The following is a 26,952-nucleotide window of genomic DNA, read 5'->3' on the forward strand; positions in this document are numbered from 1 at the left end:
TTAAACTCGATAGGTTTACGTTTGAACGAACTCCAATCCGATTTTGTATTCTACTTTGCCATATTAGTACCGCAATTCTACAGTAGGGTTTCTCGGCAGTATGCAACTATACATGTGCTCAGGTTAACAATAACATGCTAACCATCTGCCCCCCAAGACTAAAACCATACTTAAAAAATGTTATTGTATGGTTTGATTTATCCAGAAAATTTAGCTTCAAGATTACATCGGCCTTATAAAATGACCTTACTCTAGTCAAGTCTGGGCCACAAAATAATTGTCACGTTTCCAACTCTGTTTCGATTAATTCATCTTCGAAAAAATGTGTTTTCAAAGTTAATGGTTGTTATAATTTTTTTTCAATTATACCCACTTCCCCTGGACCCCTCCTATTACATATGCACTAGTTCATGACTCATGCCACAGCTCCGATGGTGTGGCCCCTGATGTTCCTTAAATGCAACTGAAATGCTTCTTGTAAACCGAGCATACTTTTTTGCATTTAGAAAGCCGTGCAAGTGTTATGACAATGGCAGATCAGGATGGAGAAACCAATGCAATGGCGATCGGCCAAGATGCATTGATAGGCGAATGTGGTAAGATTGGTACGTTATAATTTGAGTTAGTTTTGGAAAGGTTTTGATTTTACAAAGTCTATTGTATTTTGGTCAGGAGAAAACCCACACTGGGAAGCAATCAGCAAAGAGAACAGTATCAGGCAACATCTGGTAGTGATGGAACGAGTAATAACGGAGAACATATACCAACCAAAGCAAGCAGCGTACAGAGGGATGGAAGTTTTGATTGGTAAGACTATGCTCAACAACTCTAATTAGGCAACTTGGTAAAAAATATGAAATATCTCGGTGTGAATCAGGGATGTGCGGAGTCAGGTTTTCTGGGCTCCTGCTCCACTCCGAAGTCTGCGATTCCACTCCTGCTCCAAATACTTTGGAAATGTTGACTTCAAACTCCAATAGGACAGCAAGCGCAACACATGAACTACAAGTACAATCCAGATTTTTATAGCCTACTATGTATAACACTTGTACTTTTCCTATTCCCTGTCATGCAAAGAAAAGCATGCGAAAAAACCAGACTTCGGTTCCAATCCGGCTCCCGTTCCGTTCAGACTCACTCCGGCTCCACTCTGACCGCAAACCGGGACTCCGGCTTATGTACATTGTACAGTGCACCTCTGGTGTGAATGCGTACTTTATTCATGACATGAAAAAAAACTAGGGTTACAGTTCCTCACCTTATCTTCAGTGCGTGCTCGATAGTCGTAAGCAAGTTGTACACTTCACTTGTGAGTTGTGAATATAATATTTTGCACAGGAACGTGTTTAAAAGTTAGGCCAAATGTTTTATTCGTCAAATAGCTACACATTCGTAATAAAACAACCTTCCCACCCATCCATCTGTACGATTTAACGTCTCTTCACTCTTGTTCCCCGTATTACAAATGTTTGACGTTGAACTTTACAAGTAGAAATCTTTTTTTTTGCAGATCCAGATAAGCACACACCGGAGGCTGGGGAAGAAACGGAAGAGACACCAGTGGCCGCCTTAGCGACACCGATGGGCCCTACTTTAGACCGACTCTGGTCTTACAGTTGCGGCCTAACCAAAGTAAGTATACCTCACTGATTAAACGGGAGAATCGTTGAAAAGATGCAACGTTTTATAAAGCTATGATGAATTAATATAATACATCATCATCATAATACATCCGATTAGCCTGGTCTCAGTGTAGAAATTCAGAAAATACGCCCAGTATGTTTGAATTTACACGAGTGTAATTATTTGACATCAAACACGCAATGGTGTCGCTATCCAATTCACAAAGGCACTTGGTATCAAATATTATAAGCAGCTTGCCAAATCCTAACCACTGGTGTACCGTAAAACGTTATCACTTTATTTCACATACCGTAGTTCAGGGGTCACCAACCTTTTTTGGATGCGGGCCACTTTGGCATTAAGGAGAGCTGTGGCGGGCCGCACTGATAAAATTTTAGGTAGGTTGACTCTTATGTTAGAAAAGAACGCATTTCGTACCCAGTATCCAGCGTTACATGTTGTTCATATGTATGTTAGAATATCGCAGCAACAAAATTAATCGAACAACGCTACTGCCAGGCCAAGCTCCTTTTACAACACTTTTGACTTTTTTAACAATGCCTAATAAACGAGGCCACTTGTTTTGCGCACTTATAGCGAGGCGAGCGGTTTCATCAGCATATGCATCGCCAAGCAAGAGTGGTGTTGTCACTTCGCTTCACAAAAGATATCTTGCAATTAACAATTTCAGTAAACAAGGAAATGTTTTGACACATCGCAATAGAGGCAACAATAGTGACCTGCAAACATATCAGCGAAAAATAGGCTCCAATAACAGGGAGTTATTCACAAAAATAACTCCAATAACACAGCCCTGGGTTCGATTCCAGGTCGGGTCATATCAAAGACTTTAAAAAGCGTACCGATTGTGTTCTTTCTTGCATAACGCAGTGAGGATAAATCGGGTAATAATCTGGTGATATATCACCCTCTTCCAATCTGCCTTGAGCCAGCATGGAAGCAGTACGGCTCATAAAATCACATGGAACCCTGTCAAGTAACCCATGTTGATGCGCAATCTGCTGCAAGCGGAGATAGCGAATGATTATTAACAGGGAGAAAGAAACCAGGCACCATGAAACAAACGCTTGTGGAAATCACCGAAAAATCGTAATTCTATCGTAATTCATGAACAGTCTTCCGTCTAAAAAAGCAATGAGTTGGTTTTTCATACTTTTTGTGAGAGTCTATAAAACCGTCTTTCTTTTATTATAGACAACTGTCACTTGCGGTGCTTATCAGCGTGGTAAGAATTTGTTGATTAACAACATTTTGCAGTACTTGCTTCGGCAGTAGGCTACACGTACTAAAATTGGAACGATACAGAGAAGATTAGCATGGTCCCTGCGCAAGGATGACACGCAAAATCGTGAAGCGTTCCATATTTAAAAAAAAAAAAAAACTTTTTGCAGTACTATGCTAAATATTTTCATAATACAATCAAAAAAAGTTTTTCAAATTATATATAATATTTTGCCGATTTGTTATAAATTGAGTTGGCACACAAACCTATTTGCCAACAAAAACTTGCATAAAGAGAGCACTGCTCGTGTAACACAATAACGGTGAAACGCACACTAATGTTTACATGACATTTACAAACTTAAAATAAACAACCCTATGCTCACAGAAAATCGAAAACAGACGTTTTAATCAACCACTGGGACAGAGTGGCTGGACATCGCATTGGAATAACTTTAAGCAACCCCCACCTATAACTATAATCTGATTGGTCGGTCGGTGGAATCGTATGCAAAGCGAAAATATGCTTCCTTGAAAGTATTTTTTGCCTTCGTGCTCTTTAACTCCTCAAGAAAAGTATTTTTGGATATACTTGTACGCTGATACCTTCCGCGGGCCGCAGCGATATAGCGTGGCGGGCCGCATGCGGCCCGCGGGCCGCCAGTTGGTGACCCCTGCCGTAGTTGAAGATCGACGAATACCAACATAGTTAAACATACAGCCTGAGGTGAGAGTAAGCGATTTAGGCAACGCACTCGTGGAATAGTCATCAACGATTGTGCTGAATTATACATTTCAGGGTAGAAACGTTTCGAGTATGGCTTGGAATAAGCTAAACACAGACCTTCTTGCGGTGGGATACGGGCAGTTTGGATTTAATGAGCAAAGTCGACCCAAGGGTGGTTTGGCCTGTTGCTGGAACTTTAAGAATCCTGAGGTATTTCAGATACAGATACACTTTATAAGCACTTTTAGACGAATGCAATTACTGTAACTATACCCTTTGAAAAAAAAAAACAACCTAAAAAGATGCTTCGGATAAAATCCCTCTCGCTCTGGTAAATAATCTTCCGGTACAATATTGATCGGGCAGATTTATTTGGTGGGGTTGATTAACGACATAACGAGGGTAGATATTTTGTGGGGAGTACCGATTACCTTTTAGATGGACTTGTGGTATAATGATTCTAAATATAAATAAGTACTTAAAGACAGGAGGGATAAGTGCCCTGCAAGATGACCACTGACCAGTCAAGTTGAAAACTCTATTGTGTTTTATAGCATTAATTCTTAAGTAACATTTGACCATGCAATAGATAATATGCTATGGCGATCACTCAGCGTTGTACCAGGACTCCTGGAGCTGTCACGGAACTAGTAGGAACGTCGAGCTACTAGGAACGTTACTTAGTTTTCATGACTACTACTACACCCGTAGTTTGTTTTTATGTAGCCTATAAAGTTGGACCTATAATTGGAAAAAGCAGCGTAGGCCGTGACAACCACCATGAAACTGCTTCTTTTTTTCTTCAGTATCCAGAAAGAGTCTTCCAATGCAAGGCAGGTGTCACTGCAATCGACTTTAGTGCAGCAAACCCAAATCTTCTTGCAGTTGGTCAGTTTGATGGGACTGTTTCCATCTATAACGTCAGAAACACAGGAAATTCCCCTGTGGTCGATAGCTTGTAAGTGATAAACCTTTGAAGTTTTACAATTATTTTTCTGATCAAAAAGTGAGAAAGCAAAATGTAGAAACTAAACTCATGCTCGGAAAAACGTTTTCGTCGTAAGCCCTAGAAATTATCGGAATTCCAAAAACGAGCCAATGAGAGTTCTCGTAAGTAAGCAAACTGACTGTATGGGCAAGGCTACGCTTGATATAATTTAAAGCGATCCGTTGATTGAGGCCAATGCTTCGAACTAAGACGTTTCAACTGCGATATTTCAAGACCCATAGCAAGTCACAATCATTTTTCAGTGATTGTTCTGGAAAACACTGCAGTCCGGTGTGGCAGGTGTGTTGGATTGAGAGGGAGAAGGGAGTAGGCGACGAACGGGGAGAAAGTCTGATATCTATTTCAGCTGATGGTCGTATTGTGCAGTGGTCAATTCGTAAAGGATTTGAATGTACCGGTAAGTGATAGACTGCAGCAAATATTGACCGATGGTGGGTCTAGTGCACACACATTTTGAGTATCATTCTTACAGTTACCATGACCTTATCACTCTTGAAATATTAAAGCTTACAAAAACAAGGGATAACTGTCAAAATTAGACTGCTGCAATCAACTATGATGCTTAGCAAAACTCTGCAATTGTTAAGATTTAATGAAGCTGAAACGGACAACAGGAAGTAAAAATTCCCAAAAGAAGAAGGAAAAAGCGGAGGCATTTATATCCCGGCAAGCTCCCGGCATGTGTTTCGATTTCCATCAAAAAGTGAGAATTATTAGTGAATATCTGTTTCACACTGAAAAAGGCTCTTCTGACTTGACAATCCGCTAGTTTGTTTGCTTCTTCAGAGATGTTGACGCAGGCCGGTTGTCATTGAGGTTAACCGCGTGACATTTCAGCTTGTTGAAAGATGTTTCCAGTGCAGCACACTTCATTTTTACAACGTGTCACTGAATGGATGGCTTTGGAGGGTGCTGGTCAACTGCACACGTCTTAAATCGAACCATCGTTGATTTCTCTGATCCTCTCATCAAGATACAGTTCAGTTGTAACTGGTTTGATTTTTTCACACCGAAACGCACGTTTTTTTAGGAAAAAAAAATCTTGAAATTAATATTAGCGGGACAATTAAACTTCTTCAACAATTTGCAGGAAACCAACATGTATGTGGTAGGCACCGAAGAGGGCCTCATTCATAAATGTTCTTGCTCCTACAATGAACAATTCCTAGACACGTTTTCAGGCCATACTGGTCCAATCTACAAAGTGAAATGGTCACCATATGCATCAGACATCTTCCTATCCTGCAGTGCGGATTGGAGCATCAGGTAAAAGACTTCAATCGCTTCTATACCAAATCAGACCTCTTGTAATCATGTACAATAAAAAATCATGATTCCATCGTTTTGGAGAAAAGCAACCACTTCCAGCTAAATATCAATCTTTCTATACATTGATTTAATGTCTTCTGATATTGAATCAATGTAAAAAGGGGCTTAGCCTTATGGTATTAAAGTGATCCTAAACCGAAAGATGCGATGACGTATTCCAGCGTTTCATTTCATTGAATTGGTCGATTGTGACTGAATCTATTGTTACTGATTCCGTCGATTGATGAAAAACTACCATTCATTACAAGAAATGCCGTGTCAGAGCTGCATCATGTTCCCTCCGTTATCATACTACGGGCTACAGTTTCGCTTTCACGCAGATTGTGGATACAAACGCAGTTGAAGCCAGTGCTAAATTTCTTTTCAACTACAAAAGTTGTTCATGACATTTGCTGGTCGCCGTACTCCCCGTCGGTGTTCTGTGCAGTCAACGAAGGTGCTGTCGAAGTCTGGGATCTCAATTCAAACACGTGAGTAGCCTGTTTCAAAGCTAAACAAATCTTTCACTATCCGCACCAATGCAGTTACAAACTTCCAATATTTTGAACGTTTTTTGTTTTGATGAAAGAATTAACACAGACTTGTTTTGTCTTTGCAACTTTTTAATTCCAGGTTAGATCCATTGATTTTGCATTTGGCGGGACCAGGTATAAAATTAAGTTGCACGATATTTTCAAAAAATTCCAACAGCATCCTAGTGGGAGATAGCGACGGGCAGGTATCGGTGTACCTGCTCAAGAATATGCCTCTAGCAGTGATTAATACGGTAAGTTTGCAGTTTTTCACTAACACTCAGAAAACTTTGTTAATTCTGTAACGAGTAAATCGTGTTCTACCTAACCACTTGAATGCTGATCAAAAGTGCTGCCGGCATGACGAGAGTACGGTATTTAAGAACTGGAGCGTGGTCTGATTCCACTGACAATGCCCCTCTGTGCCACATTGAAGAGAATGCAAAAAACATGGTTTCTTGTAGGTGTAGACTTTTGCTGCGCATGCTTGCATAGCAACACCACAAGACAAAGACCGATAATAATGTCACTCACTGAAACAGTTTCCAAAAAACCCTTAAAACTTACATTTCAAACTTTTCTGCAGAAAACCAACGCATTGGCAAAGATTGTTGCATCCACTATTTCAAACCAAGCCGAGCACAAGAGCGAAGAAGGGAAAGAGCAATAATTTAGAGAAGACTTGCCTATCTTTAAAGCAGAGTTTTATTGGTTTTATTTCTCTGACCATAGCAATATTGTTTAATTGATTTACTGCTGTTAATCTGTTATAATACATAGCCTATTTATTTTATGAGAATTTGTTTTGTGAACAAAACAGTAGGCTACAAAAAATGCTAGACGGAATACTGTCCACTGAGAGTGGTGTGTATTTACAAACAACAGTGTGGCTAAATCTTTTTTGATTTCCGCCCAAAGCTGTTTAAATAGGTTGAAAGTAGTCAAAACTTTGCAAAACCGCGCGAAACTTATCCTAAGCAGTACGTAATAATACAGTAGAATTCGCCTATAACGGCACCTCTAGAGGATTGCAGAAACTGACGTTATAGCCGAATTAACGTTATAGACGAACTACCGCAAACTATTCCAAAACTGTCTTTTGATTAAAGAAAGAGGTGTATGATCCAGTCAGGTTTATTGTGTACCACCAAACTGACAAAAGTCACGCAGAAAATACAGTAAACAAAGAAATTGTTTAAAAAAAAATAATCTATAGCGAAAGGTACAGAAAATTTGCGCAATACAGCTCGTTACATACAGTAGTAGAGAAGTTCATTGTTTATTAGTAAAAAAGACATTGATGTTTCGGTTTTAACACGGATTTCTCTACCACATAGCGTTCAGCTTTTACTAAATAATGTAGGATTTGCTCGCTATCGTCGTGACTTCAAAAGTATCGGTCTAGTTGTCTGATTGACGTCAGGGCTTCTACTGGGGTTGAAAAGAGTTGTTTAAAGGTCAGCTGAAGAGCTGCTTTTTACACATGATACTTTTTCACGCGGGAAAAAAGTTAAAGTCCCTGCTGCGAATGACGTAGCAAAATAAAGGGAAGACATTTTGCAAGCAGCAACAACTGGATTAAAAGACTGTCCGTTCGCGGTGAAGGTGTTTTGTTTTTCTTATCTTTATCCTGCATTGCGGGAAAGCGGACTTGAGCGCTATGCATCGGTGTACGCCTTCCGACGTACACCTGACCCACGCTGCAGCCGACGGCAATGTCTGTTTCCGGTTGTCTACTCTACTTATGACTTAAATTTGGTACTATCCATTACTCGAAATCGATCACTGGGTAGAGGCAATTATCGTAAAGTTTCTTGCCCAGAGAAACAACAGCAAGTGCGGGTGGCTGGAGTCGAACATGCAGGCTCTCGACTGGGAGCCCAATGCGCTAACCACTCGGTCACTGCTGCCGAGTGGTTAGAAGTGGATGAAGGTAATGGCTTCATGTTAGAAGGTGATGGCTTGAAGTGACGTTATAAACCAGCGTTTCTCAAAGTGGGCGAAATCGCCCCCTTGGGGGCGATTTTGAGCGCCAGGGGGGCGATCATGGGGCGAAAACACTCGAAGGGGGCGAATTTATCAAACCACCAATAACAGTCCAACGCGCTAACAAATGTCCAACGCGCAAACCATTTACTGCAAATAGATGATTCCACCTTGACCGACAATGTATCGCTGCTGTTTGGATTTGTGCGTTTTGTTCATAATATGAAAACAAGAAGAAATGATTTTTGCGCTCAGTCTTCTTAGAAGTATTCGAGCATCAAGCATCTTTAATGCAGTGAAAAACTTCTACGAAGAGAAGGGGATTCCACTGAAGAATATTCTACAATGCGCAACTGATGGTACTCCGGCAATGTTTGGAAAGCATCGAGGGTTCATTGCATTGATGAAAAGAGCAATTCCTGGACTTATTGTAATTCATAGTGTAATTCACCGTGAGCATTTGGTTGCCCGTAATCTCAGTCCTGAACTGCATGAATCACTGAATATTGGGATAAAATGCGTCAACAAGATAAAAGCGCAGGTCAAAATGTCTCAGTTTCCCAATTTGAGCGAGAATGTTACTCAGTTTCCCAATTTGAGTGAGAATGTTATTACAGAAGAACAAGGGCAAAAATACTGCTCACATTTAGACATGCTTCATAAAGACATGAAACTTCGCTTTCCAGATGTAGTGGACCTCCATGTTCCAAATTGGGTGGTACAACCATTTTCTACCGAACCTACAGACATAGGCTACTGTAGAAGTGGAACTTCAAGAGCAGTTCATTGATATGCAAACAGATGATGAGTCAAAAGTGAAATTCAAAAATGATCGATACGATTTGTTTTGGTGCCAGGTTGCTGGCAAATATGAGCTTCTCTGGAAAGAAGCTAGACGAATGTGGATTTTGTCGTTTCCTACTTCACATATGGTTGAAAAGGGGTTTTCGGCTGTGGCATTAATGCTTTCAAAGCAAAGACATGCTTGCTAGTTCATAAACGGGATGATTTTCGACTCTATCTTACGAAGATGTCGCCAAACATTTCAAAACTTTGTAAAAGTCGCCAAGCTCATCCATCCCATTGAACATTATCATGTATTTATGTTACTGTCAATTTTGTTGATTAAATTCCTAAAACTAAATTTGTCTATCACTCTATTATCAATTTGTTTATTTTACTTTACAGAATTAGGGGGGCGAAATTTTATTTCAATAACGAAAAGGGGGCGATAGACTAAAAAAGTTTGAGAAACACTGTTATAAACGAACAAAAGACGTCTGGGGACCAATAAAGGGTGCTGTTACATGCGAATCGACGTTATAGGCGATGCTGTTGTAGCCGAACTACAATGTACGTAAAAGATAGGAATTCTGCCGGACCGAGCGAAATGTGACGTAATAGGCGAATTGACGTTATAAACGAAGCCGTTATAGGCGAATTCTACTGTATTTAGAAATTGAGACAGCTTGGCCAATAAACATCAGGTTTCTGAACAAGGGATACAAAGTCTTTAGGCTTAGTGCACAGAGATCACGAAATCAGTATTCCACCAAATTCAAATGACGCATTCCGTAGTACTTCTTACCCGAATGACGCGAGTTTTGGATACTGCCTTGTATGATATTGCGCCAGTACCACTACCCAGACAGCAAAATCCGCTATTTTTACATTGATTTAACGTCTGTAGACGTTGAAAAATGTAAAGATGCATTATTTAATCTTTTACATATAATTTATGCAATTATGCATAGACCAGATTTATAGGACAGACTGATTAACACAGCTTGGGTGAGAGTTAGATACTGTAATAAATTTTGCTATGCTAGTGCTGAAGTATAGGAGCCGACTTCCGGGGGGCGGCGCTCCCCGTAAATTTATCGCTGAGGGCACTGGCGTAGAGTAAGGGGGTGCAGGGGTGCGGCGCACCCCCTGCTCTTGTCGGTATTGACATAGGGTGAGGAGATTCCAAAGCAGAGCGTACAGTACCTTACGCTGCTGGAATAGTCACGTCACACTATTCACGGCAATAATAAGTAAACCCGCTAAATTACACGCACTATTTTTAACAAGGTCTTCCCGCAGTAAGATCAATTATGATTCAACAGAATGCATTGTTTTGTTATCAGAGCACGAGAATCGAAATCCGCTCATTAACACATGGACATTCAACACTGGCAGACATTGAATTAATGTAAAAAATGGGCTAATGTCCGCCAGCAATTGTTTATCTCGAGTGAAAAAGCTTATTCAGTAGTTCAGAGGAAAAACTGTAACTTCTGACCTGAGTGGATGAACTCAAACAAAACTAGGCCAGCCAAATATGCTATTATGACTCCCCACGATGTTCTTGAAGCAAAGATAGTTTGCAATGTGTGAGAATTAAATCGAAAACCGATAAAAGAAAAGGTGTTTAATAGTCTTGGTCGCAGATATTGCCTGCTTACCGCTATTATCACCTAGTCCTAGCCAACCTGACATCGTTGTTTTATGCGGCCGCTAAGGTTTGACATCGACTTCAACGATCATGGAATGTTACGTAATAAGAACGATTATATCCTACACGCAAAAATACAAAATTGATCGGTTAACAAGTGTATAAAGTTTAGAATTGACAAGAAATCATTAAATTTGAATCACTGCAAATAAATGTATTTAAAACTTTTACTTCGGCCGACGCCATTTCACAACCCGTAATCTACGTCGGCAATGATTTTTCAGTAGCAGAAATGCATTAATTTTGAAGGCTGTCGAGCTGGAGACAACAGCTTGTCCCGTGTAGTCTATAAGTCGAACCTGCTTTTTAAGGTGAAAATCACTTGCGAAAAATCTCGACCTATACTCGGGTATATACGGTATTTGACGTTTATGCGTGTGATACAGTATTCTGATATAACTGCACCCCCGGTAATTTCTAAAACTCTACGCTTATGGCTGAGGGGCAACAAAAATGGTTATTACAAGTGGTGTTTCAAAAATAAAATACTTCGCGAAAGAGATTTAGATCATTTAAACAGGCTTTTAAAGAATGCCAAAAGCGAAAAAAGCCTATGTTGCTCTTGCCCGCAAAACAGCAGGTGATAGCATGGCTTCTCTGGAACATGAATTACTTCTGGGATGCGCACGGCACGCACGCTCACAGACTGCTTAGGGGAGAGTGGGGCTAGTCGGAAAGATTTTTTTTTAAAGTGAAATTTAAAACAATTGGTGCATAACCTGGCAACTTGAAGCGGCTTAAGTTATCATCTATGATGTCCTCTATCATACAACCAAAAATAAGTATTGAATCAATTCAGCTTTTAATGAAAATTTAAAATAAACAAACATACAATTGATTTTTCAACTAACCCCATGCCTGGGGTTAGTTGAAAAACGTCAGTTTAATGCCTACTAATGAACTGGATGCTCTTTTTTCAACAAACAAACATTTACATGGGGTTGTAAGCAAATATGTTTACTTGCTTTAAAATTAAAATGCAATGAATTCTACATCTAATCATCGGAAAAACATTTTTTAATAAACGCATTGTTAAAACTTGTGATGCCGCATATATAGCACTTTCCAAGTTATTCAAATTAAAATTTTACAATGTATATCTGCTTAAAACAAGTACATTGGAACTTATACTACTTATTATCATACCACGATGATATACTCGTATCATACTACATAGTTATGCTGTTATTAAAACATTTTCCAACTAACCCCACCCACTATTTTCCAACTAGCCCCCTTAGCATATGACAAACTATTTTCCTAAAATATTCAAGCATGGTGCATTAAACTAAAATTTGTTTATTTTTTAGTGTTGTAGAACACCTACAGCTGACACACACCAAAAAGTTTCTTACTATCTTTAACGATATCGACGCATGAGATGTTTTTAAATACGCTAAAAAATTTACTTCGAAAGTAAGAAAACACAAAATTGTCAGCCAAACAAACATACCTTGACTCAACAAATCGAAACTAACATGGATTGTGTGTTTTTATAAACTACTTCACATGTTTGCAGTATATATTTAAAAAAGTTATGAAGAGTTAAAAAAATGATCATTTTTCAACTAACCCCGCCTTCCAACTAACCCCACTCTCCCCTATCTTCCCGCGCGTGAGGAGCAACTTCAAAGTCAAAACGCGTGGTAGGAAAAAAGCGAATGCGAGGCTCATTTCACCAGTTATCCAAACGTCCGTTGGATTTTTTGTGAATTCAAACATGAAATCGATCTTAGCAAACTTTATCGAGTTGAAACTACGACACAACGAACAATTACGTAAATACAGCCTAAAGAAAAAATGCATTTTTTAAAACTGCCATCCGTGTTTTGCTTCAATAAGCACTGTTTATTGATGTATACTCATCAATATAGCCTACACTTTTCACTTCTGCACTACCGTATATACTCAAGTATAGGTCGATCTCGTGTAGAAGTCAAACCCCTACTACTTTTGAGCTGAAAATCGGTGATATATTCTTCTCCCGTGTATAAGTCGAATAGCTTTATTCCCGGCACTACCATCTACCATTCGATGGTTCATCTAAGTATTGGCATTGACATACGGTATGGAATTTTCAAAGTAGATCGTAGCTTACGCTGCTGGAATAGTCACGTAACTATTCACGGTAATATTAATTATTAAGTACAGGCCTCGAAATTCATGGCGGACAACAGCATGTGATGTCCGCGGGAAGTACCATCTAGATCGGCCATATTTATCCGCCGAGAAATAACACAGGAACTACCTATACAAATCGTCATTGCATAGCACAAACAATTGTTGCGAAAATATAATTACCCGCGCATCTAGAAAATGTGAATAATGTATTTCTTAGCTTCCATTCAAGGAAAACTTTCGATTTTTACGTTGCTTCAGCGATTGATGACATTGAATCAGCGTAACAAAGGCGAATTCTTTGCTAAGAATCGATGGGAATACCAGTACTTCTACAGTAATCACACGCGACGTAGTTCAATTCTACGTCAAAATGTCTGGCTTTGATCTCCGAGTAATATTGATAAGGCAAGGTTGGTTACAAAATTAGATTATGCGAGTAGGCTATATTACAGCAAGATGCAGCAAAATTTGTTAAGTTTTAGTATTACAGTCAGAAAGAAAACGCCCAGGGAAAATTCAGTCAGTTATGCGACGCAGATACACGGCGCTTTGACTCTTCAAGCGCACGTCGTTGGTCTGATGAAAGCCTGTCAGAGTGACTTCGCTGAAATCTTAAAAAGCCTTCTAAACCGTAGCTATAGTTTTCGAATGGCGAAGAATTATCAAGATAAAGTGATTAAACATGACGATTGACGCTAAAACTCGTGTGTCTGCCGTGAGACTTAATTTGTCCGCCGAGATAGCTGCTCAGACCGGACACGTTTGTCCGCCGTCAACAAAAACGAATTTCGAGGCCTGAAGTAAATCAGCAAAATTAGACGCGTTATTTTCAATGAGGTCTTCCCGCTGTGAGATCAATTATGATTCAACAGAACGCACTGTTTTGTTTGCAATGCGTGAGAATTAAATCGAAAACCGATAAAGAGGTTTAATGGTCTTGGTCGCAGATACTGCCTGCATTAACGACGTCTCTTACGCTATTATCACCTAGCCAACCTGACACAATTGTTTTATACGGCCGCTAAGGTTTGACATCGACTTCAACGATCATGGAATATGTAATAAGAACGATTATATCCTATACGCAAAAATAAAAAGATTGATCTCTTAAAACAGCTCTTTCTGCTGTTTAGTTTCGTGAGCTTTGCACATAGCCGTAGGAGATGGGGGAGCAGGGGGGACGATCGCCCCCCCCCCGCTGAAAAAAAAACATCGCTAATTTAGGCAAAAAATGTCCAGTTATTTGGGCAAATCAATCTTTCCATATTTCGACATTTTACAAGTTTAAGAACTTTGCATAATTATTATAATTTATGAGATTGCCAAGTTGATGCCTGTGGAGTTATTAGACTACACTACCTCAGAAATTGAGTAATGTTACTTTTCTGAAAGCATTTTTGCAAAGACAAAATTTGGGCAAATTTTGAAACATTTGGGCAAATTTTGTTTGCCCCCCAAAAAGATTTTACTCTCCTACGGCTATGGCTTTGCATATTGCTCAACAAGTGCATAAAGTTTAGAATTGACAAGATATCATTAAATTTGAAAATTAAGTTTGAATCACTACCATAAACGTATTCAAAACTTTCACTCTCATTTCACACTCCGTAATTTACGTCGGGCGTCGCCAAATGATTTTGCCGCAGCAAAAATGCGTTCATTTTGACAACTCACTGTCGAGCTGGAGACAACAGCTTGTCCCGTGTATAAGTTGAACCTGTCTTTTTGAGGTGAAAATCGCTTGCGAACATCTCGACCTATAGCCTACTCGAGTATATCCGGTACCGTATTCGATAAAAAAACAGAAGAGAAAACACTTCACCGTTGTTAACGCTTTGAAAGTAAGTAATTAGCAAAACGAGGTTAATAAAACTGATAGCGGGTTTCCACTCTCCTTGAGATCATGATTTTTTGAGTTTTATTTCGATAACTTCATTCGCTCGCACGAAAAGGAAATGAATCGGCTTGTTTTCCAACTGTTCCAATTATGAGCTAACAATATCAAAATTTTTACGACTAGGCGTACTGCATGCGTAAAACTAATCGTTTCAAAGAGCGGTTCTAATAAATTCGGTTTGCGACCTAGGTGTCAATATAAACAAGACAGTAAGCTCAACCAATGAATATTTTAATTAAGTAAAAATAGCGTTATGGTTATGATGTCATCAGTTCATCACCTTTCTCGCCCCCAAGGTTTTTTGAAAAGTCGGCGCTTATGTGCTGAAGGATACTTGATTAGCACTACCTCGACATTAGATGCAAACAATAATCAAGATTTGCGTCATTCCAACCTTGTCATAATGACGTGTTACGACATGGAATTCCCTGCAGTGCATCACCTCATCATCGGGATAGCAAGTAGACAAACAAGTGAACACCAGGAAAGAACCGCTTGCAAACAATGTTGTGATAAACTGAAGATAATGTTCTACTTAGAATGCAGTGCTTGTCTCAGACCCTAAACTATTCTGAATGTATCATAATGGTTCTTTTTAAGTCCCCCACTCAAAAAATATGAACATTGCTGCAAAGACTTGCACTAAACAAATAACTAGGCTATACTCAGATTAGCGTCAGTGGTTCAAACCAGCTACAAGTATGCTGAATTGCCAGTAGCCTATTAAGCTCTCAAAAAAGTGTTCTCAGTCCATGAATAAAGATTCACACAATTAGTCTTTACAAGATTGTTTTTCTGATAGAACAAAAACAACCATGGTGCCTGCCAATGAGTTTGCACATAGCGCAGTCTTTTATATACGACTTCAAAGAGCAGCAATTATAGTCGAAGTCAGCAGCCTGTCTTGAAGTGCCATAACTTATGTCTTTGTAGACCATAGTGACCATTCAATCTTTGTAGACCATAGTAAACATAATCTGGTAGTTTAAAGTTGAACTGAACTACAGTATGAACAAAACTTTTACACACAAATGAAAACCAGAAATACACAAGATTTGATGCTATGTTGCTGGAATAATGTCATTTAAAATGTCACACAAAGCATGTTTGTGTAGGCAATCTATATGCACTCAATTCCCTTTGATGTTTGTCACATAGTCAGTCATAATTACAAGTGTAGTTATAATAGCCTGAGGTAGCCCAGTAACGTACAGTGACCATTTTTTGGGTGTTCACTTTTAGCATGCTTTAAACACATGCTACAGTTGGCTTCCAGTTAACTCATTAGCTGTTCAGACCATATCAAAATAAACTGACGTGATATAATATAAAAAATCACTGTGCTGATCAAGCAGGTGTTTGAAATTTTCAAAGAAAAAATACTCAGGGTTCCCACATATTTTTTATAAACAAATTCCCTACTTTTTCAATACTAAATTCTAAAAACTCCCTACTTTTTCAATACTAAATTTAAAAAATTCCCAACCTGTTTTTGATCTAAATTGCGCATTAACAGTGCTTAATCAATGAAAATTTCTGTGCTGACTATTACAGTAGAATTCGCCTATAGTGACACCTGAAGGGACCGCGGAAAAAGTGTCACTATAAGCGAAGTGTCACTATAGACGAAGTCAAGGTAAAATGGCCGCAGATGACTACAGTAGAACTCGCATATAACGGACCAGTCGGGACCAGCAAAATTCGTCTGTTATATATGCGATATCCGTTATGTACGAGGTATTTTACATTGTTTTCCTCAAAGGGACTGGAGAATTAGTCCGTTATATACGGTTATCCGTTATAGGGTGCAACCTAGTTCGTACCGGATAGAACTGAGATCACAACTCACAAGAACGAAAGCCTGGAACCAGCCTAGCAGCCACAGTAGCCACTTTTCCTACGCTTTTATTACATCACAACTATGAAGACTGCTCATAAACCTTTTTTATCATCTTGCGGTTTGAAAATCAGTATGATCATTCAAAATGAAAGCAATGGGACTACGAATCCTCACTAAACCAATCAATCAATGGTCTTGTTGAACCTAAGATGACAACCTTATATTTTACTGATCTCCGGAGCTGATGTAAACCTTATAAGTCAGGGTCTGCTACTATTCGGCGATTCCGATTCGGCGAGTCCGATTCGACTAGTCCGATTCGGCGAGTCCGATTCGACTAGTCCGATTCGGCGAGTGCCCTATTCGGCGAGAGCCCTTTTCGGCGAGTTCCCTATTCGGCGAGAGCCCTTTTCGGCGAGTGCCCTATTCGGCGAGTTTTTGAAATTTTTGAAAGGAAATTATCGGGTACCATAGCCTAATTATAATTGCCGTTTTTACATCGTTTTAACGTCGCTAAACGTTGAAATCGTGCAGAAAGGAATAAAAATAAAATGTTTGAACTATTAAATTAAAATTCGTCATGTCAGTTCAGTTGTTTTTATTTCTGACCATCATATGAAAAACAATACACGTCAACATAGCAGAGGTAGAAGCGACAAAACGCGAACGTTAAAACGTGCTTGTGACCGAAGTAAGTTATTGAGTTGAAAGAAATTTAGCACGGTCGCAACACTTTCAGAAAAATTTAAGATATGAAGGGAAAATAAAACAAAGAAAATGTTACAAAAAAAAAAAATAAAATAGATCATGTTTATGTCTATAAGTTAGTACTTTTGAATAGTTAAAATGATTAGTTTGGACCAACAAATGTGTGGCCTACAGCTTGGATTGAAAGGATATTATCGGGTACCGTAGCCTAGTTATCCCGACCAGCAAAATTTGTTCCAAGAACACAGTTCATTTTTACATTGTAGTAACAGAATAAAAAGGCTAAACAAATGTGTGGCCTATCGTGTTAACGTCGCTAAACGTTGAAATCGTGTAGAAAAGGGAGCTTTTGCTGACTAGGATACTTTGAAACTGAGAAACATTCACAGAAGCCCCACGATTTGTTCCAAGAACCCATTTAGCATAACATTTCATTTGTACATTGATTCAACGTCTGAATACATTATCTTAAAAATGCAACGTATCGTAGGGCTTCTGTGAATGTTTCTCAGTTTCAACGTATCCTAGTCAGCAAAAGCACCCTTTTCTACACGATTTCAACATTTAGCGACGTTAAAACGATAGGCCACACATTTGGTTAGCCTTTTCATTCTGTTATTACAATGTAAAAATGAACTGTTGGGCTAACTGGGTTCTTGGAACAAATTTTTGCTGGTCGGGATAACTAGGCTACGGTAGCCTACCCGATAATTTCCTTTCAATCTAAGCTGTAGGAGTGTAGGTCACACATTTGTTGATCCAAACTAATCATTTTAACCATAGGCGCCTAAGCCGTGGGGGCCAGGCCCCCACGCATATTTCCGTGTGGGAGCAACTTTTTATGCGGCATTGATACATAAAACAATTTAAATGCAAACCGCAACAGCTTCGCAGTAAATAATCACTAGAACGAGTAGCGATGCTACAATCCCACCCCAGACAAAAAAATCTGTCAGTTTTACGTTGATTTAACGTCTGCAGACGTTGAATCAATGTAAAAATGACTGATTTTGCTGCCTGTGACATAGCAAAAATCTACCATTTTGCGTCGATTCAATGTCGTCAGATGTTGAATGCACCCAAAAACAACATAATTCGCTACGTTGACGCAGCGTGCGTTTAGCTTAATGCGCTTGCAAACTGCCTCTCTGTCGCTTTCGAAAGTCGAAACCTCTGCAGAGAATTGTCACGGCAGTGAATCGCTCGCTGTGAAAATGAACTTGAAGTCTCGGCCCGAGGTTACCACTAACCAACGTAACAAGGGCTGGTACAAACCGCACTGCCCACAGTCGCACAAGCGGCATAATCAACACAACAACGGACTCGCGCAAACTGCATGGCGCACACACGTCCGTTGCCATAGAAACCCGATCAAAGGCCGGGAATATGCGCATTGCGCATCTTTTGTTTCATCTGCAACACGAAAACGGGCGTATTACAGCGAATTGAAACTTGAAAGCTGGTCAGCCATAAGTTGCGATATTGTAGTGAAAAGGGAGCAATGTCAAGTCGAAAACTTAATCAAACGTCTCTCTGTAACTATTTTTCAAGGGCTGTTTACGGATGTCAGCAACTTTTAAATTTATTAAAGGTGACGTGCTGTTGAATTGATGTAAACATGAATGATTTTGCTTTCAACAGGTATACAGTATTTTCAAGCATATGATCAAGTTAGTATTTTCATTCCATTTACAGTATACCTTTTAGTAAACCTTTTCGTCTCTTGTTTCATGCTAATAAATCTAGTTCGTTGCTAAACTTTACGTTGCGCTTAGCTTAAAGAGTCGCAGTCCATCAACCGCTAGCCAACGCAGACGCATAGCATGTGTTTTGGTCGAGCTTTGTTTATAATAATTAACGGTAGGTCAAACGTAGCGATAACTCCGAGTGTGGCAATAAAAGCAATCCTAGTGTGACGACATAATTATGTTATCCATCTGCGTGACATTTCGCTGAATTTACGTTGCTGCTGATGAAACACGCTTTCGCCCCCACGGCCAAAAAAATAGTTAGGCGCCTATGATTTTAACTATTCAAAAGTACTAACTTATAGACATAAACATTATTTTTTTTGTAACATTTTCTTTGTTTTATTTTTCCTTCATATCTTAAATTTTTCTGAAGGTGATGCAACCTTGCCAAATTTCTTTCAACTCAATAACTTACTTCGGTCACAAGCACGTTTTAACGTTCGCGTTTTGTCGCTTCTACCTTTTCTACACCTTTGCTATGTTGACGTGAATTGTTTTTGATATCATGATCAGAAATAAAAACAACTGAACTGACATGACGAATTCAAGCACGTTTTAACGTTCGCGTTTTGTCGCTTCTACCTCTGCTATGTTGACGTGTATTGTTTTTGATATGATGGTCAAAAATAAAAATAACTGAACTGACATGACGAATTCAAGCACGTTTTAACGTTCGCATTTTGTCGCTTCTACCTTTGCTATGTTGACGTGTATTGTTTTTGATATGATGGTTAAAAATAACTGAACTGACAAGACGAATTTTAATTTAATAGTTCAAACATTTTATTTTTATTCCTTTCTGCATGATTTCAACGTTTAGCGACGTTAAAACGATGTAAAAACGGCAATTGCAATTAGGCTACGGTACCCGATAATTTCCTTTTAAAAATTTCAAAAACTCGCCGAATAGGGCACTCGCCGAAAAAGGCTCTCGCCGAATAGGGAACTCGCCGAATCGGGAACTCGCCGAATCGGACTAGTCGAATCGGACTAGTCGAAACGGGCCATTCCGATAAGTCATGTCGACTTATTCTTGATACCCCCCTTATCGAGAATTGTTCTTTGTAATACCGCTTTGAAGGTGGATTACGAATATGAACAAAAGAATAAATTTTAAACTTCAATTTGTATTGAAAATACATGACGTAATGGCAACCTTATCACATATTTCTTCATTACGTAATGTCTTATAAGAATGAATTAAATGAGTCTATTCACTAAAAATGAGAGCAACGGGACCACGAATCTTCACTGAACCAATCAGTAAAAGGTCTTGTTGTGCCTACTGATCTCTGACATAAACCTGAAAAAATATGGACTTACTCTTGATATGGAATTTGAGTACATATATTACATATTGATTAATGGATATTTTGTCCCACTGAACTTCAAAGTCAAAGCGTATTTGTTTACCACCACCAAACCACTAGTGACGATCGAATTTGTTAATTCGATAAAATGTTTAGATGATGTCACGTCATTACGCCGATTTGAAATATAATTTCATTCATGACGTCGTATGGGTGAAAAACTTTTACAAGTTTTATACTCTGCTGAGATTAAAAAAGAAACATAAAGGATAAATATTGGAGAAATTGAGTCTCCTTTACAACTTAAGAATCGAACAATGCAAAACTGCTGAAACAAAACGTTTTGTTTGAGTGAAAGAATCACTGCAAGCAACCAATGCCAAAATGCGCGCGCAAGAAGTCATGGGAGTGTGAGATATCAAAAATTTAACAGGTTGTTATTTTTCTACATCAATGTGACGTTAGTTACAACTTTAAAAAATCAATATCTTTGCTTCTGTAGAAAATCCGCAGCAAGCGCCTTTTTCACACGTTTAGTATCGGCCAAATACCGATATTCAAACAATGGCCGATATCACCGATACCGATATATCGGATTTTTTATCTACAATTTAGTCATCAAGGTTTTCCATACTTTTTCAATACCACGAGGAAGGTTTCACAAAATTCCCGACCTTTTCCCGGTCTGGAAAACGGGTTTTCAAATTCTCTACTTTTTCCCTACTTTCCCGACTGCGTGGGAACCCTGAATACTCAAAAAAAAAGGTCATTGTATACCACTGAACAATAGTACGGTAACTTTTATTTTTGACTAAAGTAATTTTAATTTCCTGCATTTGAACTCTTCACAACAGAGGACAGCAGTTCATGCCAAACCCTAAGAAACATATTGATGATGACATGGTGATAATAAAACTCAAGAGGTAGGCAGCAGCATGCTACTTTTATAGCACCACTACTTTTTTCTGATGTAGCAGCTGTGGATAGGGGGTGCAACCCATTTCGTCCCCTTAAAAGATCAAGAAAAAAATACAACAGAGCCGAAGTCGCTGATTGGAGTTGCCGCAAACATTACAAAATTTCTCTCAATCTTTTCAGGGGACAAAATAGGTTGCACCCCTATCCACAGCTGCTACATCAGAAAAAAGTAGTGTAGCTACTAGTTCGATTTTGTTGACAGCGGACAAACGTGTTCAGTCTGAGCAGCTATCTCGGCGGACAAATTAAGTCTCACGGCGGACACCAGTTTTAACGTCGATCATCATGCTTAATTACTTTGTCTTGAACTACTGTATATTAGGGCGATGACTAACAAAAAAATTTTTTGCCTGCTATGGGAATCGATGAACTTTTTTATGTGTACCAAGAATGTAAAATTTTTTTTTGTAAATTTTTCAAAAACCTCCCCCACCAATTGATATTTCTGACGTCACTTGGGTACATTTTTCTCCTTTTTTATTCCTTATGCATTGTTTAAACTTGTTACAGACTCCTTACCATACTAAAAAGGTGGCCCACAGTATGGTGAAAATTTTGAAAAAAAAATTGTCGAAAAAAGTCAAGGGGGTTCTGAGATTTTACCCTTTTTGTCATTAATTTTCGCAACAGCGCCTCTAGCGGAAAATTTTTAATTAGTGTAACTTTAAGAATTCTTAAGCGATTTCGGTAAATTTTTTTGTCAATAAGCTCATTTTAAATGCTGAGGAGGTTTATTGTTACTTTATTTTGATATATTTTTGTCACTAGAGGGCACTAGTGCTTTATATCTGAACTGATAGCCTATAAAGCTAGACCAGACATGAGTTTTTAATAGCATTGGAAGTTGCTAATAATTTAAAAGAATAATTGAAATCATTTGATCTGTTAATTATTAGCAGCTTGTTGCACTGTACATAAAATCTTGAAAGTGTAGCCTAGTCTATTTAATGGGCCTATATCATGCAATTTATTAGCCTAGTTATCGGGTTAGTTTTTTAGCTACCAGTATTGGGTTTTGGAGTTGGGGCTGCTTAACTGGTTGTTTTGGATTGCATATCATGAGTCCAGCAAAGATGGCGATTCTGAAAGTGACAGGGCCTCCAGTTATTTCGAGAGCACAATATCAGAAGAAGAAGAAGATGGGTTTAAAAAGAAGATGAGATCGTCAACATTGCCAGCAACAAAAATGGTGGTTCGCCATTCTTTGTCCACGCACGAAGCATCGGGTGTGTGCTCCACTCTGAATGAAGAAGGGGTTACTCTCCCTACTCCATCGCAGTCTGGCGTGTGACGTAGTGTTATAAGAGCTGGAAACAACGAAAATGATAAAATAAAGTTGCTGTTGAAAGAAGGAAAATATTACTGTGTCCATTTTGATGAAAAAAGGTTGTCTGGGGAGGAGTTTCAGGTGGTTTGCCTCCAAAGAGAAACAAATGAGGTCAAACTTGGAATACTAAAGTGCAAAAGTGGATCTGCTCAAGATATTTATAATGAATTGGAACGAATTTTGAATGAATATGAAACCTGGTCCAGTATCAAAATGATTATTTGTGACACAACCGCTGTGAATACTGGTCGACTAAATGGTATAGTGGTGAAATTACAAACAAAAATGGTCGAGATGGGACTGGATCGACCACAATATATTGGTTGTCAACACCATATACTGAACAGAATTCTGAAGCATGTCTTGGATTTCTTTGTCAGCAAACATTCCACCAAACCAACTCTGAATTACAAGTTTATTGATGATATTTCCGAAAGATATGAAGAATTGCAGAGATATTACAGTGGAGAAGTTTGTGTCAACATCAATGAAAATCCTGGTTGGAGAGATGACTTTAAATTCTTATATGAGCTGCGTCGTTCTTTATAATTGTATAAGGTGAGCTAAAATTTGAACATGCTGTGCTGTAAGATTACTAAAGAATTTCTAATAAATCAATTTAAAATTCATAATTTTACAGTTTCATCATGTTTTTCCTCAAATAAAATGGAGAAAACTATCTTCTTTGCACAATGCTAGATGGAATTCACGAGCAATTTATACTTTAATTGCATACTTCTTGATCCCACAATGGAGAGGAAAATTAGAAATCCCATGTCACTTTATTGCTAATGGATGGCAAGAGCAATGGTTTTCTAACCAAAGATACTCAGAGGAGGCATACCCAAAATTGTTATTGGCTGTTGAAGGAATCAAAGTAGGTAAAACTAGTGTTTAACCTTATTGAACCGTGATATTTTGAAGTAACTTTGTGGTACCGGTACTATTTATATCATAAAAGCATCATCCTCGTCAAATTTGTAGCCTACTCTTGAATAGCCAAAACAATGTTTATGAAATAGTTCAAGGTTATACCAGACTACCAATACCAACAGTAAATTAGGCTTTAACAAATATGTTTTATGTTAAGTGTAACGGTGCACTGAAATGCTTGAAAACACATTGGAACCAGGATTGCTCTGTTCTCGACATCCTTCGCTCGAATATGATTGCTGAAAGAGCTGTTAAGCTGATAGAAGAACTCCATAAGTGCACCAAAGAAAAATATTTGAGTGTGAAATTTGTTGCATGCAACAAATTGTAAAGCTGTTAAGGACAAAGTATTGTGTGTATTAATACTTTGTGCACCTGTACTGCATCTAAATGATTTTGTCACAATAATACAATTTGCCATTCATATTACTAAGTAACTGATTGTGAGTCATGTGTAGTACATTAGGAAAATAAGTAGAGTAATTTTTACTGATTATATTGAAACATTGCAAAAGAACTTGGAAATATACGATAAATTTGGGTATCATGCAGTCGATTTGAGGATTTTGCAAGTTTTACACAAAAAAAAACAAATTACTGCCATCTAGTGATAAAAATGCAACAACTAACAAACTACCAAGTCACCCAGTATCAAAAATAAACCATCTGACAAAAAAATTTGTCGAAATCGCTTAAGAATTCTTGAAGTTACACTAATTAAAAATTTTCCGCTAGAGGCGCTGTTGCGAAAAATAATGACAAAAAGGGTAAAATCTCTGGACCCCCTTGACTTTTTTCGACAATTTTTTTTTTAAATCTGCACCATACTGTGGGCCACCTTTTTAGTATGGTAAGGAGTCTGTAACAAGTTTAAACAATGCATGAGGAGTAAAAAAGGAGAAAAATGTACCCAAGTGACGTCAGAAATATCAATTGGTGGGGGAGGTTTTTGAAAAATTTTCAAAAAAAAATTTCACATTCTTGGTACACATAAAAAAGTTCATCGTTTCCCATAGCAGGCGTTTTCGATTTCCCCAAAAAAAAATTTAGTCATCACCCTACTGTATATCTAAGGTTAAGAAGACTTTTTTAAAATTTCAGCAAAGTCACTCTGAAAGGCTTTCATCAGACCATTGACCTGCCCTTAATGAGTCAAACGTTTCACTAGGCTTTTTTTCTTCGGTTTGTTTTTGTATGTCATGTGAGCGAAAGTGATGAAGAGCAAGTAGGTTCATTGTCCTCAATCTCACTGATAGAATTTTCGGTTCTTCTACTGAATCAGCCGCCATGGTCATTGACATCATCAGACGATGTGACATCACAAAAAAGGCGCAACTACTTTTGGGAAGAAAAAGGGTGAAAAATTGCGAAATGGATATAGATTTTTAAAACTTTCATAGTGCCTCCACCAACTGTGCTAAATTTTTCTCATTTCGGATCGAATTTTAACAATTTTACTATCGTTGGAAAGCACGATACTGCATCTAACCGATTATTATTGGTTGCAAGTTCAGGTTTCCTAGGCCTTGTCTTACTGTACCGTAATACCAAAACTGAGCCTACTCCTAATCTAATTTTGTAACCAACCTTGCCTTATCAATATTACTTGGATACCAAAGCCAGTCATTGTGATGTAAGACTTGAACTAAATTGCGCTGATTAGTGTAGAAGTAGGTACTCACATCCACTCTTAGCAAAGAATTCACCTTTGTTACGCTGATTGAATGTCATCAATCATTGAAGCAATGTAAAAATCCAAAGCTTTTCTGATTAAATGGAAGGTAAGGGATATAGTGTTAACATTTAGACGCACGCTAAAATACACTGGAAATTATATTCTTGCAACAATTGTTTGTGCTATGCAATGATGTCAGGGTTAGAAATGTTTAAACCAAGGATTCAACCTATTTCATCGCCAGAACGACTTTGTAGCCCGATTTCAGGGTACGACATGGGGGTACAAAGAGACAAAATAGGTTGCATCCGTGGATAGGCACTACATTTGCTTTAGTCTTATCGTACTTTTGCTTTCCAATTTAATGTGGAAAAAATGCGTTCTTTTTACAGATCTTTTATAGAACATCCAAGTGTAAGAATAAAAGTTTACTTGTAACATATTTATTGAATGTCGTTATGGTATGGGTAAAGGTGAATGTAGTAGCATATTGAAATGTGATATCATAAATGGGTAAAGGTGAATGTAGTAGCTTATTGAAATGTGATATCATAAATTTTTATTATTATGAAAGTAAATTATTATAAACTTTGTCATTATTATAAAAGTAAATGTCTTCTAAAGAATCATTTTATCGATGGACAACTTAAATTTCAATAGAACATGTTGTTTATCACTGGCACTACACATGAGCCAAAATGTCAAAATATCACGGCTCACTTGAGTGCAATGTTCCAGACTTTGGCAACCATGGGGACTCGGGGAGTAGTCACTAGTCTAGCTAAAATTAACCTCTCACTAATTTTTGATCTGAATCTTTTAACTGGCTAAAAAAATATGACCAACTTTGATATTATTATAAGTTAACCTGGTAGTGGTAAATGTATATTTTAATCTGAAATAGACCTAGAAACTAGTCCTATGTAAACTACTTCAAACAATTTAACAAATTGAAATTACCTCAGCCACATGATGGACTGCATAGTGCATATAAAATTAAATAATTTTACCTAGCAAGAATGATTCATGGCTCATGCTCAGTCATAAGAGCGGCAGAAAAATCTTGAAAATGAAATGCCAAACGATATAGCGTAACAGCGTTGCCAGAATATAATTTTTTTTTATTTTGTTGTTCTTACTCCGTTCTTACTCCACCTGACCCTTCCCAATAGACATTGCAATGGTATGTCATCGTAGTACAGGAGTAGTCTATACTAGAGATGCAGCGAACCCAAAATTTTTATCCGCACACCGCACCGCAACTGACTCATCTATCCGCGCACCGCACCGCACACCGCAATTTATCTGGAACTTTGACACTGCACCGCACCACACACCGCAAATTACAAAATTAAAAAAAAATATTTTAACGAGTTATTGTTTAGAAAGTCAATTGTAGGAAAAAGCATCCATGGCATATAACTGGTAACCTAGTACCAATACAGTTGTGCACTAATTGGCCAGGCTAACCAGATCATATTCTCTTA

At 38.3% G+C, this 26,952-nt stretch overlaps 1 protein-coding gene and 1 non-coding gene across 2 annotated transcripts in view; both read left to right on the top strand.

Moving 5' to 3' along the window:
- The window catches only part of LOC145770055 (dynein axonemal intermediate chain 4-like), a 30,752-nt gene extending 23,517 nt beyond the window's left edge, over positions 1-7,235 (top strand). Inside the window, exons 8-18 of the mRNA XM_082581643.1 lie at positions 507-596; positions 673-807; positions 1,511-1,632; positions 3,665-3,802; positions 4,399-4,550; positions 4,844-4,998; positions 5,189-5,304; positions 5,692-5,867; positions 6,251-6,400; positions 6,543-6,696; positions 7,029-7,235. Of these exons, the coding sequence (XP_082437769.1) occupies positions 507-596; positions 673-807; positions 1,511-1,632; positions 3,665-3,802; positions 4,399-4,550; positions 4,844-4,998; positions 5,189-5,304; positions 5,692-5,867; positions 6,251-6,400; positions 6,543-6,696; positions 7,029-7,112 (1,472 nt within the window). The 3' untranslated portion in view covers positions 7,113-7,235. The remainder of the gene's footprint in view (positions 1-506; positions 597-672; positions 808-1,510; positions 1,633-3,664; positions 3,803-4,398; positions 4,551-4,843; positions 4,999-5,188; positions 5,305-5,691; positions 5,868-6,250; positions 6,401-6,542; positions 6,697-7,028) is intronic.
- Positions 2,901-3,012, top strand: LOC145771430 (U6 spliceosomal RNA). Its single transcript, XR_014289220.1, has one exon. It is a non-coding gene; the product is annotated as a U6 spliceosomal RNA (small nuclear RNA).
- Positions 7,236-26,952: the final 19,717 nt, after the last annotated feature.

Source organism: Aplidium turbinatum, chromosome 5 (genome assembly GCF_918807975.1).
Source record: "Aplidium turbinatum chromosome 5, kaAplTurb1.1, whole genome shotgun sequence".
NCBI classification, from domain to species: domain Eukaryota; kingdom Metazoa; phylum Chordata; class Ascidiacea; order Aplousobranchia; family Polyclinidae; genus Aplidium; species Aplidium turbinatum.